The following is a 16,615-nucleotide window of genomic DNA, read 5'->3' on the forward strand; positions in this document are numbered from 1 at the left end:
ATTTTTTCAGATGTTTTGAAGCACCAGTTTGGGCATTATACAGATACTGCCTAAATTAATTCAATATTTGTGTCTGTCCTTCAATCAAAAATTTTATTTTGAAGAGTTTAAGCATAAGTGTAAACATGTAGTGCAAACAAGGAAAAAAATTATAAAGTCTACTTGATTGAATCATAATAGAAAATATGGCATTATTATTTTCTTCAATGATAATTAACATCATGATAAATTACATGGCCATTTTTTTTTCTTATTTGTTATGTCTAAGGTTACACGTGTCTCTAGTTAATTCTTATAGCCTCTTCTCCATGTGCACTCTGGCTTGGTTGGTCAGTTGTTAAGAACTGAGACCACAGTTGGGCTATGAGACCATTTCTAAATGGAATGAACCAAAACATGGAAGGTGGACCCATGATTTGGGCACCTAAACAATGGCAGTTGCCCCGTGATTGAAAGGGTAGAGTGTAGGAGAGATGGGAATGGTTTCTCCATCATCCTTAATGGAGACACCCTCAAGGTGTCTTAATGAAGGCTAATACAAAAACACCCTCAAGGGCCCACACATCAAGACAATTACTCACCCCTCTTCACTTCCAGGCACATTATCTCAGGCTGCTGCTGTTTCACCTCTAGGACCAGGTGAGGGTTGGGGTGCTCCCCCGCCTCGGAAAACAGGGGCTGAGATTAGCTTTGGGTCTGGAGGCCTTTGGGGTGATCCTGGTTATACGATGACCCAGGAATCCTGCACTCACAACTCTGTAGTTTTTTAAGAGAGTCCATTCTTCACCAAGGGCTTTTAAAATCCAAATAATCTTTTTTTTCTCTGAATGGAATAAATTTAAATGAATGTTCTGTCTTAATTTAGAACACTTTTCCATATTCATCCCAAATGTGTGACCTCTCATTATCCCCAGAGGAGTCCAATTATCCACATCAGTCTCCATATCCCTCCCCCAGCACACACACACACACACACACACACACACACACACACACACACACACCCCTCGTCTCATTCCCTTTTCCCCTCCCCTTCTTTCAGGTGTGCAGTGTGGAGAATGCTCTGCTGGTTTCTATGGAAATGCAAGAATTTCGGGAGCACCCTGCCGACCTTGTGCCTGCAACAGCACATTGATGTAACTGACCCAGAATCCTGCAGCCCAGTCACGGGGGAGGGCCTTAAATGCCTGCACAACACTCAAGGCCCCAGCTGCCAGCTCTGCAGCCCAGGTTACTTTGGCCCTCAATCAAACCTGTAGGAGAAAGTCTGCAAAGCTCCCCGGGGGGCAGGGGCGGGATGTGGCAGCTCGTAACTGTGGTGGCAACTCCTGTACTTATTTCAGTTAGGCCAGTAGTGCCAGTGCCCACAGGGTGATGGGCTGTGACATCCTGAGCTCAGCAGCAGAAACAGGTGCAGTGCACACGCAGCTGCAGAGTACTCACTGGTGTTAGTAGTTTGCCTTCTGTGACTGTTTTCTTCAACACGTGCCTTAGTGGATTCGGAACCTTGTTTCTCAGAGTGTGGACTACTGTGCACTGTACCAGAGCCGCCTGGGGATGGGGGTGTGATATCAATATGCAGATTCCTGGGCCGTGCCTCAGACCCGCAGAACTGAATCTCTGGGAGCCGGGCCCAGGAATCTGCCTGGTAACCGGCTTGTCAAGTGACTTAATGTACAAATAGGAAAATCACTGATGTAGAAGAGGACAAGGGTTTAATTCTATGATGAAGAAAGAGGAGGAATATACTCATTTTTAGGAGATATTTTAATTATTTCAGTTCACCCAAGTCAGTTTGTTTCTGGATTGTTGACATAAGTGGAACTTTGGTGAGTGGCGTGAGGAAAAAGTGAGACTTTCGTTTATCCTAATTGTGAGCTCTTGGAATGTAGTAGTAGGTAGAACCATAGGAAATTGCATTTTGGGGAGATCAAAAACATTTGAATGGGTTCAACCTACTTAGATTCCTTGATAAATTCTGTTCTACTGTAAGATGTTTCTTCCTTGAGTCTTTTAAAGAAATGATGCCTCCACTCTAGTAAGTTGTTTGCAGGGGTTGTTGATGACAACGTTATCACGGATTTACCCCCCAACGTTGGCCCTGTGCTCCCAGGGTTTTCCTGTCATCCTTCCGGCATGAGTCCCTCTGAGTGTCCCCCTGGCGGAGGAGCTTGCCTCTGTGACCCTGACACTGGCACATGCCCTTGTATGCCCAATGTCACAGGCCGGGCCTGTGACCATTGTGCTGATGGATGCTGGAATGTCATCGCCGGCAGATGATGTCAGCCATGCGATTGTGACCCCTGGACCTCACTCAATAGACACTGTGACCAGGCAAGAGACTTTCAATTTCCTGTGGTGTCAAAGTGAGATGTGATGGGGAGACATGCTTTCTAAATATGTAAAGAATGTTTTCTTTACATACTGCTGTTCATCAGTGTTTTTAGATAGGATTGGACTTATATGGGGGCGGAGTCTGCATTTATCAAGGAATGAAACACAGACCACCTTCTCTTTCACTGTTTCATATGTGTAAGCATAGGCAAGCCCCTAGAAATCCATCATTAATTGGAATTGATTATGAATCAGAATGAAAGTTAACGGGTTCCTTCAGAATCCATAATTCCATTTTAAAAAATCAAGCTGTTATTCCCTGCAGCTCACCAGTTGCTTTACAGATGGTTAAATAAGATGTCTTCTTATTTAATTTATCTTATTTATCTTATAGCTACCAGACCAGCAGCAATTGTTTCTAAAGAATGCAGCCTAGGAGCAAATCTTTATTGTTTAATATACAGTTAACACTACTTAACTGCACATGTGATTTTCAGTCAATAAAATAATGAGCATGAAATTTTTTAAAAAGAATATTAACATTATTTATGGAGAAAACAATGTCATGATTAGGGTTTTTTGGCTTGATAAATGTATTCTTTGAAACACTTTTACATTAGTAGAGATGCAGGAAGAAGGGTAAAACAATGACAAGAAATTTTAGAGTCCAATCCACAAAACAGGGATTAGGGTTTAATTGGAATCAAAATGCTCATTTCAGAAGCTGGAGTCTTCCTGACTAATAAGTATGGCTCACCTCCAATTTCAGCTCCACTGTTCAACTTATTCAAAGGCCAAATTTTGTACAAGTAAACTTTTGAAGGTAGTTCTTATATATTGAATGTGTTTTCCCTTCTCTTTTTCTCTCTCTCCAACCCTCCCTACTCAAACCCATACCCACACAATGCACACAATGACCTTTTTTCCCTTAATAAATGTTTATATTAGAATAGACTTAGGTTTACAGAAAAGTTGTGAACATAGAGAAGAGGTACCCCACACCCACTTTCCTCTGTTATTCATGTTTACATTAGGGTGGAACATTTGTCCTTAATGAATCAGTGTTGATACATTATCATTAACTAATGTCCATAATATATTCAGATGTCCTTAGTTTTTTTTACCTAATATCCTTTTTCTGTTTCAAGACCTTATCCAGTACGCCACATTACATTTAGTCATCATGTTTCCTCAAGTTCCTCTTGGTTGTGACAGTTTCTTAGACTTTCCTTATTTTTTTTTTTTTAAGTTTTCGGTTTTTTTGTTTTATTTTTTTATTTTTTAAATTTTATTTATTTTTGGCTGTGTTGGGTCTTCGTTTCTGTGCGAGGGCTTTCTCTAGTTGCAGCAAGTGGGGGCCACTCTTCATCGCGGTGTGCAGGCCTCTCACTATCGCGGCCTCTCTTGTTGCGGAGCACAGGCTCCAGACGCGCAGGCTCAGCAATTGTGGCTCACGGGCCTAGTCGCTCCGCGGCATGTGGGATCTTCCCAGACCAGGGCTCGAGCCCGTGTCCCCTGCATTGGCAGGCAGATTCCCAACCACTGCGCCACCAGGGAAGCCCGACTTTCCTTATTTTTGATGACCTTAACAGTTTTGAGGAGTATTTTGTAAAATGTACTTCAATTCAAATTTGTCTGATGTTTTCCTCACGATGAGACTTGGATTATGAGTATTGAGAAGAAGACCATAGAGGTAAAGCGCTATTCTCATCACATCACATCAAGGGTACATACTATTTACACGACTGATCACTGTTGACCTGAATCTTGATCACCTGGCTGAAGCAGTGTGTGTCATTTCTCTACTGTAAAGCGACCCTTCTCCTTTCCATACTGTACTCCTTGGGGGGAAGTCACTAAACACAGTCCACACTTAAGGAATGGACAGTTATGCTCTGTCTCTTTGAGGGCAGAGTATCTCCATAAATTATTTGGAATTCTTCTGCACTGGAGATTTGTCTGTTGTCCCCCATTTCTTCATTTTTTCAATCATTTTTTAAAATAAACTTATTTATTTTTGGCTGCTTTGGGTCTTCATTGCTGCGTGTGGGCTTTCTCTAGTTGCGGTGAGTGTTGGCTACTCTTCTTTGTGGTGCACGGGCTTCTCTTTGCGGTGGCTTCTCTTGTTGTGGAGCTCGGGCTCTAGGCATGTGGGCTTTGGTAGTTGTGGCGTGCGGGCTCGGTAGTTGTGGCGTGCGGGCTCAGTAGTTGTGGCTCGTGGGCTCTAGAGCGCAGGCTCAGTAGTTGTGGCACATGGGCTTAGTTGCTCCACGGCATGTGGGATCTTCCCGAACCGGGGATCGAACCCATGTCCCCTGCATTGGCAGGCAGATTCTTAACCACTGTGCCACCAGGGAAGTCCCTCAATCATTTTTTAATATCAGTGGACTCAGGATATTTGTACTATGCTTTGAGTTATAATCCAGCACTACTTAATTTTGTTATTCAAGTTTTTCCAGCTTTGGTCATGGGGAGCTCTTTCAGTTGGCTTCTGTATGCATTTGACATATTATTGTTTGTTTGTTTGTTTTTAAGTACTTCCTTACTTTCTGCACTGCAAGATGCTCTAAGCTCATCTTGTGTATTTCCTGCCCCATCCTAGAATCAGCCATTTCTTTAAGGAGGGCTGGTTCCTTTTATTGGAGAATGGTATTAGAAACCAAGATCTGGGCACTAGGGGACCATGCCTATTTTATATGTTCCTCTTCACTCCTCACACCTGCAGCCACCAACCATGGAACAAATTGGTAGATCTCTACACACTGCATGGCTTCCTAATTCATGAGGAACTCCTAATGCTCATGACATCACTGTCTGGCATACTTCTTAGACCTTTTGGGAAGCATATTTGTAGCAGGACTTGACAGAGACAAGAGTTCAGTCATGGAGGCTAAGGGAAATCTACAAAGCTGAAAAGCAGATGGTGTTGGTTTAATCAAAGACCCCCTTATGACAAGGGTATTTGCGGTCATCTGGTCCATAGGGGATTCCTTGGGGAAGTTTGCTCTTTACAATCAGGAAACACTTTCATTGGAGTATAGAAGAGACATGTGGACATTTAGATTTCCAGCTGTTTAAACAACTACTGATAAATGTCTCTATGTCAGCCAGTAGGTGGTCCCTAGTGCATTCTCACAGAGAGATCCAAATGTGCTGTCCAATATTTTCATCAACAGTTTAGATGGAGTTGGGGAAACATGCTTATCAAATTTGCAGATATTATAAAGTTATAAGTTAATGTGATCAAGACAAAACAAGAGACAAGATATTTTAACAGCCTGTCTTGTTGGCTGGCAACAAGAAGATGACATGTCAATGGGTTAAAAATAAAGTTTTGCAATTGGGTTTTTTAAATCCACTGCATAAATACAGGGTGGGAGTAATAACTTGGAGCTAGCTTGTGAGAAAAACATCTGAGGGATTTTGATTACATGCTTCAAGTGAGCCAGTGGTGTGGCTGGGCTGCCAAAGAGGGGATTGGGCGTGCCATGCCCAGCTCCAGGGCGGCCGTTGTCCTATTGTCCTCTATATGGCCAGATGGCTTCCAGGAACATCGTTCTCATTTCTGAGTATCATATTTTAAACATTGTATTGACAAACTAGTATGTGTCCAAAGGAAGACAGCAAGGATAATGGATAGAACCATGGTATTTTGTGATGAAGTCTTAGGGGTGGTTGGCTTAAAGAAACGAAGCATATGCAAGTTGAGAATGGCCACCTCTAGTTGGGAGATGGACTGTAAGTGGGAAGAGGGAGGCTGCCTGTTTTGTGCAATTTCCTTAAGACTGGACTCAGAACAATGGGAACAAGTTACAAGGAGCAGATTCTGCATCAACGTAAGACAGCATTGCCCAACAAAGACAATATGGCAACAAGCTCCCATAATTCCTTATATTTGAGTAGAAGCCAGTGGTTACTCCAAAAATGGGTAGAAGCTTAGTAGACGCAGTCACTTTATGAATCCAGCTACTTCTGGAGTTGTCATTGGGTAAGCAGCCTTGGTCAGGTATAACCTAGGACCACAACAATAGTGATTTGATTTTATATTTTTCTCCTGTTAATTTTCCAGTCTCCTTGGTGTTCAGAAAAGCTGATCAAGAATCCAGTTGGGGGAATTCCCTGGTAATCCAGTGGTTAGGACTCCGCCCTTCCACACTGCAGGGGGCACGGGTTTGTTCCCTCCCTGGTCGGGGAACTAAAATCCCACAAGCAATGCAGCCAAAAAAAAAAGAGTCCAGTTGGGAGGATGCAGGAAAGTTCAACCCTCTCCCCAAAACACAGTTAAATAACTGTCAATGATTAAGCTTCATTTACAAAAAAATGTTTTGTGGAGAAAAACATTAGCCCAATTGGGAGAAACTCCAATTTACATTCCATAATGGAAACATTATTTGCCAAATTAATTGATGGAGGTTAAGTCCAGGTCTTGGGTCTGTCTCTGTTAGGGGAGAACTCCCAGAACCTGGGAGTGAATGTGGCCCATTTCCCATTATGTGTTTCATTTTCATTTGCATCTGTGGCTGTTTCCCGATTTGGGGCCACCTGTCCCTGAACAGCTGGAAGTAGGCGGTATATTCAAGGGCCCTCAGCCAAAAAACATTAACTTCTGATCCTTGGTGCTGTCGGGGGTGGTTGCTGGCTGCGGGAATCCTCCTGCCTCTGCCTTTGCACAGCTGTATGTTCTAAATCACTGGAGGGAAAACTGTTTTGTATTAAAATGCATTATTTTTTTAGATCATAGAACTTGTCAATTTCTCACCCATGATTGTTCTCACAGCTTATAGGCCAGTGTCCGTGTAGATTAGGCTATGATGGGAAACGCTACAGTGAGTGTGAGGAAAATTATTATGGGGATCCCCTGGGGCGACACATTCGTAAGTATTGGTAATTCTGAAAACGTGAGTACAGTCAGCCTGGTCCTACCACGGGCTTGCTATGAACCACCTGAGTTTTAAATTCCTTTATTTGGTCGAAAAATCACTAACTTTAAAATAAATTTTCCACAAAATATTAATAAAATGAAAACTGTGTAACCAATTAGTTTTTTTTTTTCTTTTCCATTATGATCTGTTACAGGATATTGAATATAGTTCCCTGTTGCTATACAGTAAGACCTTGTTGTTTATCCATCCTATATATAATAGTTTGCATCTGCTAATCCCAAACTCCCAATCCGTCCTTCTCCCCCACCCCTTGGTAACCACAAGTCTGTTCTCTATGTCTGTGTGTCTGTTTTGTAGGTAAGTTCATTTGTGTCATATTTTAGATTCCACATGTAAGTGATATCATATGGTATTTGTCTTTCTGACTTACTTCACATAGTATGATAATCTCTAGGTCCATCCATTTTGCTGCAGATGGCATTATTTCATTCTCTTTTATGGCTGGGTAGTATTCCATTGTATATATACACTACATCTTGTTTATCCGTTCATCTGTCGATGGACATTTAGGCTGTTTCAATGTCTTGGCTATTGTGAATAGTGCTGCTGTGAACATAAGGGTGCGTGTATCTTTGTGGTTTTTTGTTTTTAAAGATTTTTTTGATGTGGACCATTTTTAAAGTCTTTATTGAATTTGTTAAAATATTGCTTTCTGCTTTATGTTTTGGATTTTTGGCCCCGAGGCATGTGGGATCTTAGCTCCCCAACCAGGGATCGAACCTGCACCCCCTGCATTGGAAGACAAAGTCTTAACCACTGGACTGCCAGGGAAGTCCCCTCTTTTTTGAATTATAGTTTTGTCTGGATATATGCCCAGGAGTGGGATTGCTGGATCATATGGCAACTCTACTTTCAGTTTTTTGAGGAGCCTCCATACTGTTTTCCACAGTGGCTGCACCAACTTACATTCCCACCAACAGTGTAGGAGGGTTCTCTTTTCTTCACACCCTCTCTAGCATTTGTTATTTGTAGACTTTTTAATGGTGGCCATTCTGACTGGTGTGAGGTGGTACCTCATTGTAGTTTTGATTTGTGTTTCTCTAATAATTAGGGATGTTGAGCATCTTTTCATGTGCCTGTTGGCCATCTGTATGTCTTCTTTGGAGAAAATGTCCATTTAGGTCTTCTGCCATTTTTTTTTTTTTTTTTCCTTCACAAGAATTTATTTGATAGAAATGCACAAAAATCTATGCATTTTATTTATTTTTTTCCCAATCCTAATATATATATATATTTTTTAACATCTTTATTGGAGTATAATTGCTTTACGATAGTGTGTTAGTTTCTGCTTTATAACAAAGTGAATCAGCTATACATATACATATATCCCCATATCTCCTCCCTCTTGCGTCTCCCTCCCACCCTCCCCATCCCACCCCTTTAGGTGGTCACAATGCACCGAGCTGATCTCCCTGTGCTATGCGGCTGCTTCCCATTAGCTATCAATTTTACATTTGGTATTGTATATATATATGCCCATTTTTTTATTGGATTGTTTTTTTGTTATTGAGTTGTATGAGATGTTTGTATATTTTGGAAATGAAGCCCTTGTCCATCAAATCATTTGCAAATATTTTCTCCCAGTCTGTAGGTTGTCTTTTCATTTTGTTTATGGTTTCCTTTGCTGTGCAAAAGCTTGTAAGTTTGATTAGGTCCCATTCGTTTATTTTTGCTTTTATTTCTATTGCCTTGGGAGACTGACCTAAGAAAACGTTGGTATGATTTATATCAGAGTATGTTTTGCCTATGTTCTTTTCTAGGAGTTCTATGGTGTCATGTCTTATATTTGAAAATTCACAAACTTGAATCCTAGTTTTGAAAAAAAATGTTTTAGCCCTATAAAATTTTTTTCTCTTATATTAAAACTTTACGCTATATTGAATGTTAGCCTATATTGAAATTCCTCCAAGTCATTAAAATGGAACAGATTTCTGAGATCATAACTTGTAGCCAATTTTCTGCTATTTGGAAACATGCTGACAAAAGTAGCTACTTTGGATTAAGGTACATGCTGGGAGATGGATCATAGAAAGTCAGCAGAGTGGATGTTTTTTCAATGTGGCTCTCATAACTTGGGGTCCATCACAGATTCACTTATTTATTTAAAAATATTCACAGAGTGTCTACTGGGTACTCTAGGTAGTGAACAAATAAGGCAAGGCCCCCAACCTATGGAGTTTGTCTTCTAGTGTCCTTCATTCCATGCCTTAGCAATAGTTACAGGATTTAGAGGAGGGCTGTTTGATACTTTCTGCAGAGATGGAAACATTCTACATCTGCACTGTCCAGTTCGGGGGCCACCAGCCATATGTAGCCACTGAGCACTTGCAATGTGGCTAGTGCATGTGAGGAAAACAATTGTTTATTTCATTTAATCCATTTACATTTAAATAGCACATGTGGTTAGTAGCTACCGTATCGGACAGTGCAGATTTAGAATCTGGGTTGGTTCTAGGAGGAGGGATCTTTGAATCTCTGTTTGAAATCGGCTTTCAAAAGAAGTCAATCCGAAGAAATATCAGATGTGATGGATTTATCATTGTAGTCACCTCAGTGTAGCCACATATGGTAACTCTTTCCTCCTCTCCATTCCTTTATAAATGTGCTTTTGTGGCTTAAAAAAAAAAAAATGCCTTTGTTTTTTTGCCCCATTCAAATACTCAATTTTCCAAATGGAATTGCTACTTTAAAAACCAGGAAGAAATGTTGGCTCTTAGAAAAACTGTTTTAGAGAGCTTCTATTCCTGTGCCCCTCTAATATTTTAATAATCTTACTTTATAAAAATGTTTTCATCTTTCACAGAGGAAACTTTGCAAACGGTCCACTCAGGCCGCAGATCCCACTAGGGCTCCTGGGGAGGAGCAGGTAATAAGGGGGAGCCTTGGCCTCCAGCTGGTGAAGCGCACAGAGCTCCCCCAGGGGTTTCTGCAGAGGCCTTTGGACCAAAGGGAATGTGCCAGACAGGTGATGTCTATTGGAGGAGCCTAGTGTGTTAATCAGATTTTATTTCTAATTCGCATTATTTTCACTCAAGCTGGCCAAATGCATTTTTAAATCGCTTGTTCCTTGTAGTCAAGCCAGTGGCATAGGTTAGTGATTCCCTGACCTTTTGGAAATTGCTGTAACTTCAATAGCTCTCCCCGTCCTCCATCCTCAGGCTTAATCAAAAACCTATTCATTTGAAGTGCATGTAGCATCAGGATTTTTTTTTTTTAGTTAAGACAAAATGAATTTAATGTTCTCTATTTTTTAAAAGACTTTTTTTAAGAGCAATTTTAGGTTCACAACAAAATTGAGAGGAAGATACAGAGATTTCCCATATACCCCCAGACCCCACCATGGCCTCCCCCATTATCAACATCCCCAGAAGAGTGGTACGCTTGTTACAATTCATGAACCTATATTGATACATCATAATCACCAAAGTTCATATTACATTAGGGTTGACACTTGGTGTTGTCTGTTCTATGGGTTTAGACGAATGAATAATGACATGTATCCATAATTATAGTATCATGCAGAGTATTTCCACTGCCCTAAAAATCCTCTTTGCTCTGCCTATTCATCCTTACCCACCACCCAACCCCTGGCAACAACTGATATTTTTATTGTCTCCATAGTTTTGCCTTTTCAGAATGTCCTACAGTTGGAATCATGCAACATGTAGCCTTTTCAAATTGGCTTCTTTCACTTAGTAGTAAGCATTTAAGGTTCCTCCATGTCTTTTTATGGCTCAACACTCATTTCTTTTTAGTGCTGAATATTATTCAGTTGTCTGGATGTACCATGGTTTCTTTATCCATTCACCTACTGACAGACATCTTGGTTACTTATAAGTTGACGATTATGAATAAAGTCGCTAGAAACACTCGTGTGCAAGTTTTTATGTGGGCATGTTTTGAACTCCTTTGGGTAAATACCAAAGAGTGATCCGCCCGCCCACCCACCCCTTTTTTGATAACAGAACAGTTTTCCTTATGTAATGGAAGACAGCACATCCACGCTGGGTTTCACTAAGAAAAAGTGTGATCATGGGCCTTCTTAGAGAGTCTGTGACACGCCTGAACCACCCTGGGGGGGCGGGGGCAGTAGCAGCCGTCACAAGTGTGTCATCCATTAGATCCATATTCTTCACTCACATACTTAAAGAAACCAGATGGGAACAACTCACACTTGCAGTAAAAGTGACACCTAATAATGTCCATATAAAAACCAAGAGCTGGGAATTCCCTGGCGGTCCAGTGGTTTGGACTCCACGCTTCCACTGCAGGGGGCACGGGTTTGATCCCTGGTCAGGGAACTAATCCTGCAAGCCACAGTGGAGTGTCCAAAAACAAAAAACAAAAAAACCAAGAGCTGATTGGTCAGTGGGATGAAACGAGGTATGCTCTGTTTTAATGGCCATTGCACAGATCTCTGAAATTATCCTGCTTTTTAACATTCACCTTAGAAATGGGAGTTAGGAAGATTCTCAGGGGAGAGGGGAGAACTTTATTCTTGAGCTGGTCATGAGCTAGAGGCCAGGTGACTGACATTCTCTGCTCCTTCTCCCATCCTTTTCAGCATGTGACTGCAACAGGAAAGATTCCCAGAAGTACATCTGTGACCAGGACACGGGCATGTGTCACCGCCGAGAGGGTGTTAGCGGCCCACGATGTGATTGCTGCGCCCAGGGTCACGGCCAGGAATTCCCTGCTTGTCTTCGGTGTCACTTGTGCTTTGATCAATGGGACCACACCATTTCTTCCCTCTCCAAAGTGGTGCAAGGGTTAATTAGGCTGGCTGGTAACATGGAAGATAAAAGAGAGACCCTGCCTGTCTGTGAGGCCGACTTCAAAGGCCTCAGAGAGAACATGTCTGAAATAGAAAGGATTTGGAGACATCCTGTTTTCTCATCTGGGGAATTCTTAAAAGTCAAGGATTATCATGACTCTGTTTGGTAAGGTTTGTATGCAAGTAATAGATCGTCAAGTTCCTGATTTACCTTAACTCCTGTGAGCTTTAGCAGCCTTCAACTTAGAAATGAACCTTTGTTGATGTTAGGGAAATGATCATTGTTCCATTAATAACCAGGCTGGGAATCATTGTTGTCTCTTTCTTACCTAGTTAGAATGACATGATTTTGGGAGATGTCATTGATTATAACAAAAAGGCAATCATGAGGTTAATTGAGAAACCCAAACCCAGCAGAGCTGAAAGACGAAATTGGAAGTGGGGAAGTTTCTAATATAAAAATTTTTTTTCAGCCATGCTCTCAGGGAAATTTGCTAAATGTTCCCAAATTCTTCAGTTGTTTATAAGCCCACACATTACTGTGAAGTCATATAATGAGTACAGTAATTCTTTCAAAATGCAGTATCATTTTTATTATTTATTATTGAGTCCTTCTTTTCATTCATCAAATATTTCTAGAGATTATGTTGGCTGCTCTGGACCAGGAGTCAGGAAACCGTAGCCCACAGGCAGTATCTGACCCATCACATTTTTTGTAAATAAAGTTTTGTTGGAACACAGCCACGCCCATTATTTACATCCTCTGTGGCTGCTTTCTCTCTACAATGACAGAGTTGAGCGATTGCGACAGGGCCACTATGGTGCCTAAAATATTTACTCTCTGGCCCTTTAAAGAAAAAGTTTGCTGACCTGCTCTGGGCAAAACGAGGATGAGCTGGGTATAGTTTCCACCCCTCTAGGAGTACACAGTCTACTAAGAAACCAAAAAGATTATAGTTCTATAGAAAAATATCCCTCCTCCCCCAGAAAAGCTCCTGGATTAAAGAATAGTTGAAGCTGCAGAGTTTTATGTTACATAAAACACAAGCGTAGGGACTTCCCTGGTGGTGCAGTCATTAAGAATCCGCCTGTCAGGGCTTCCCTGGTGGTGCAGTGGTTGAGAATCCACCTGCCAATGCAGGGGACACGTGTTCAAGCCCTGGTCTAGGAAGATCCCACATGCTGTGGAGCAACTAAGCCTGTGCACCACAACTACTGAGCCTGCACTCTAGAGCCCACGAGGCACAACCACTGAAGCCCGTGCACCACGACTACTGAACCTGTGTGCTGCAACTACTGAAGCCTGCGCAGCTAGAGCCTGTGCTCCGCAACAAGAAAAGCCACTGCAATGAGAAGCCCGCACACCGCAACAAAGAGTAGACCCGGCTCACCGCAACTAGAGAAAGCCTGAGCGCAGCAATGAAGACCCAATGCAGCCAAAAACAAACAAACAAACATACAAAAACCCACAAGCATAAATATAAGGCCATTCGTCATTACCAGACAAAAAAATCCTGAAGTATATGGCAACTGCTTAAAAGTTACACAAGGAAGATGATACAACTCACCTGGATAGTTCAGAGGAAGGGCCACCTGCATCAAAAACGAAGCTATAGGGCCCAGACAGGTCACATAGCCAAGTCAAGTTGGCAGGTGAGGACTGGCACTTCTATGCCCTGGTAAAGACTGTGGCCCCGGGTTCCCAGATCTCCTCACTTTTTAAACGATGTCAGACATCCAAATTTTTATGGAAATGTCCCCACTTTAAGATATAGGCAGCTAATCCAATAGTGCTTTCAAAAATCACTGTATAGGCCAAAGAAACTTGTCTGAGAATGAGTTTTGGCACATGGACCACTGGTTTGTGGTTATAGGACATGGCAGATGAAGTGGAACTGAGAAAGCAGAAGGAGCCAATCCACAGTAGATGCTGTAGATAAAGATACTGCAAGAGCCCCGAGCAGGACCAGAGAGAAGAAAGCAAGAGAAGCAGGAGTCTCGGGGCCAGGCCTGAAGCCATGAGGAAAGCCTGCCCCCTCTTGGTCCACCTGCTAAGCTCCTATTCCTCTCTAACAACCACCCAAACACCACCCCCTCACTGAAGCCTTCCCTGATCTCCTGAGAGAAAGGATGTGTTTCCTTCTGCATCTTCCCACATCTTTGTGGCTCAGCCATTGCCTCACTGAGGGACTCCTGTGGGCAAAGCTGCCTTCTCTGTACCTTTCTCCAGGCCTGGTTTAGTTAAGTAATAAATGTTTGTTGGGTAAATTACAAATCAAAGGGGAAGGGGAGGACAGAGAAACCAAGATATCATAAGCATAGACTGAGAAGTCAGACTACTGTGGTTCAAATCCACCTGCTGCTGTGTGGCCTCAGAAGTTACTTCTCCAAGCTTCAGTTTCTTCATCAAAAGTGGGGTTAAAGTCTCTATTTCATGGGATTCTTGTGAGAATCACTCAAGACAAGCCACTTTGCATGGTGTCTGGCACATAGTAAGTGCTTTAAGAGTACCAGTTATAATAATAGTAATTACTGTTATTGTTATTAGCCAGAAGGATTAAAGTGCTAACGGTTGGAGCTTGAAGGAAAAGTCTGTAGATTAGAAGGGAGAGTGAGAGCAGAAAATGCTAGGAAGCATTGGTTAATACTTTGCAATCATACCAAGATAAATTAGTCCCATAAATTTGTATTGTAGCTTCCCTGAACTGTACTCTTCAATTTGTCCCCAAGTTCCTCGTAATGAGGGATATTCTAATTATTCACCTGAACCAACTGTGTTTGCTGAACCCAGCCAACTGAAGTGGGACAAAGGTGGCACCATCAAAGGTGATGTAGAAAGGACACACCCAAATGTACACTCGCCAGCAAGGAAACCTGTCACTTGTGGAAATTCAAAGTTAAGACCCTGTACAGAAGTAGCCGTAAAAGGAACCTTGCTGGAGGCAGATTTATTCTAAATGAGGTACTGATTTTTATCCTTGGCTGTGTGAGGGATTCTGTTAAAAGCCTAATATAGGTTGGCTCCCTTAGACTGATTTAAATGAACCATGTCTGAATACGTGTTTTTGAAAACCAAAGCAAAGGGAGACAGAGTATAAACAGCTGAAATTGAAAGATTCAAAAACCTTTATGCTAGGAGACCATTTTAAATGAGTGCTGAAATACTCTAGGAAGCGGAATTAACAAGAAAGAGATAAGCCATAAACAGAATCATAAACTGTCAAATGAAAATTTGGGGGGGAAAAAATCCATCCTAAGTATGAGGATACCTAATAATGAGGGCAATCTTTTTTTTAAAATTATTTAATTGTATTTATTTATTTATTTTTATTTATTTATTTTTTGGCTGTGTTGGGTCTTTGTTGCTGCGTGTGGGCTTTCTCTAGTTGTGGCGAGCGGGGGCTACTCTTTGTTGCGGTGCGTGGGCTTCTCATTGCGGTGGCTTCTCTTGTTGCTGAGTACGGGCTCTAGGCGTGTGGGCTTCAGTAGTTGTGGCACATGGGCTCAGTAGTCGTGGCGCACGGGCTCAGTAGTCGTGGCGCACGGGCTTAGTTGCTCCGCGGCATGTGGGATCTTCCCAGACCAAGGATCGAACCAGTGTCCCCTGCGTTGGCAGGCGGATTCTTAACCATTGCGCCACCAAGGGAAGTCCGAGGGCAATTTCTTTACGTGTGTTTTTTTCACCAGTCTGTAGAATGTAATATAAGCTTAGCTACATTTACTCTCATTTTCTGCTATAGGAAAGAAATCATGCAACTAAGTGAGCAGAGGAAAACTGTATGAATTTCAAGATCTGAAAGAAACAAGAGGAAGAACGAGGAATAAAGTGAACCTCTTGAAGATCTTCAAGAAGAAATTAATTCGCACTCCCGTGCCCGTAATGCAAGCATCATGGGTAAGAGAGAAAATGCACCTCAACTGTCTGTATCTGGACAGGAGTTGATAAAATCCCTAGTGCATTCCATTAGTGAATCTCCCTGTGCTTATTGCCACAGCACCTGAGCACTTTAGAACATGAAAACACACCCATTAAAGGTATTATTTGTGCATGAATATTTCAACTTTTTAAAACATTGCAAAGCTGGATAGCATTTGCACAAAATAACGCTAACAATCTGCGATACTAAACAAATACTGAAACCCAAAGTATTGTGATTCCAAACCATGCTAGGATCTCGTTTAATCAGCAGCTTGGAAATTCTATTATGGCCATAAGGAAATGAGAGAGACATGTTTCTATGCCTTCCTGAGTATAAGCCACTCCATTTCCAGCAACCATAAATGCAAAGGAATATGAGGCAAAAAGGACCTAAACAATTTCTCATAAGAACTTTGTAGGAATTTGGAGACATGTAACATACTGGAAGCCTGTAATTCATATTACATAGTTCTTAAAAATGAACGGGAATTATGCCAAAGCCAAAATCAACTTGGAGGAGAAATGGAACTCTAAAGCAAAACTTGCCTTAGCTCATCTGCTGATCTCCCATGAGATCCTTGTTATGTTTTGACATGGACAGACAGCTTGTTAGTACCAGGTGAGGCAGCACTGAACTTATTCACA

General features: G+C 41.8%; 1 protein-coding gene across 1 annotated transcript in view; it reads left to right on the plus strand.

The window, feature by feature from the left end:
- The window catches only part of LAMB4 (laminin subunit beta 4), a 115,682-nt gene that overhangs the window by 62,223 nt on the left and 36,844 nt on the right, over window positions 1-16,615 (plus strand). The window contains 10 exon segments of the mRNA XM_082400401.1: window positions 1,043-1,123; window positions 1,126-1,240; window positions 1,242-1,255; window positions 2,114-2,277; window positions 2,281-2,334; window positions 7,112-7,208; window positions 11,842-12,217; window positions 15,792-15,824; window positions 15,826-15,881; window positions 15,884-15,946. Coding sequence (XP_082256527.1) covers window positions 1,043-1,123; window positions 1,126-1,240; window positions 1,242-1,255; window positions 2,114-2,277; window positions 2,281-2,334; window positions 7,112-7,208; window positions 11,842-12,217; window positions 15,792-15,824; window positions 15,826-15,881; window positions 15,884-15,946 — 1,053 coding nt within the window.

This window comes from Balaenoptera borealis, assembly GCF_965194805.1.
Source record: "Balaenoptera borealis genome assembly, chromosome: 7".
Classification (NCBI taxonomy): Eukaryota; Metazoa; Chordata; class Mammalia; order Artiodactyla; family Balaenopteridae; genus Balaenoptera; species Balaenoptera borealis.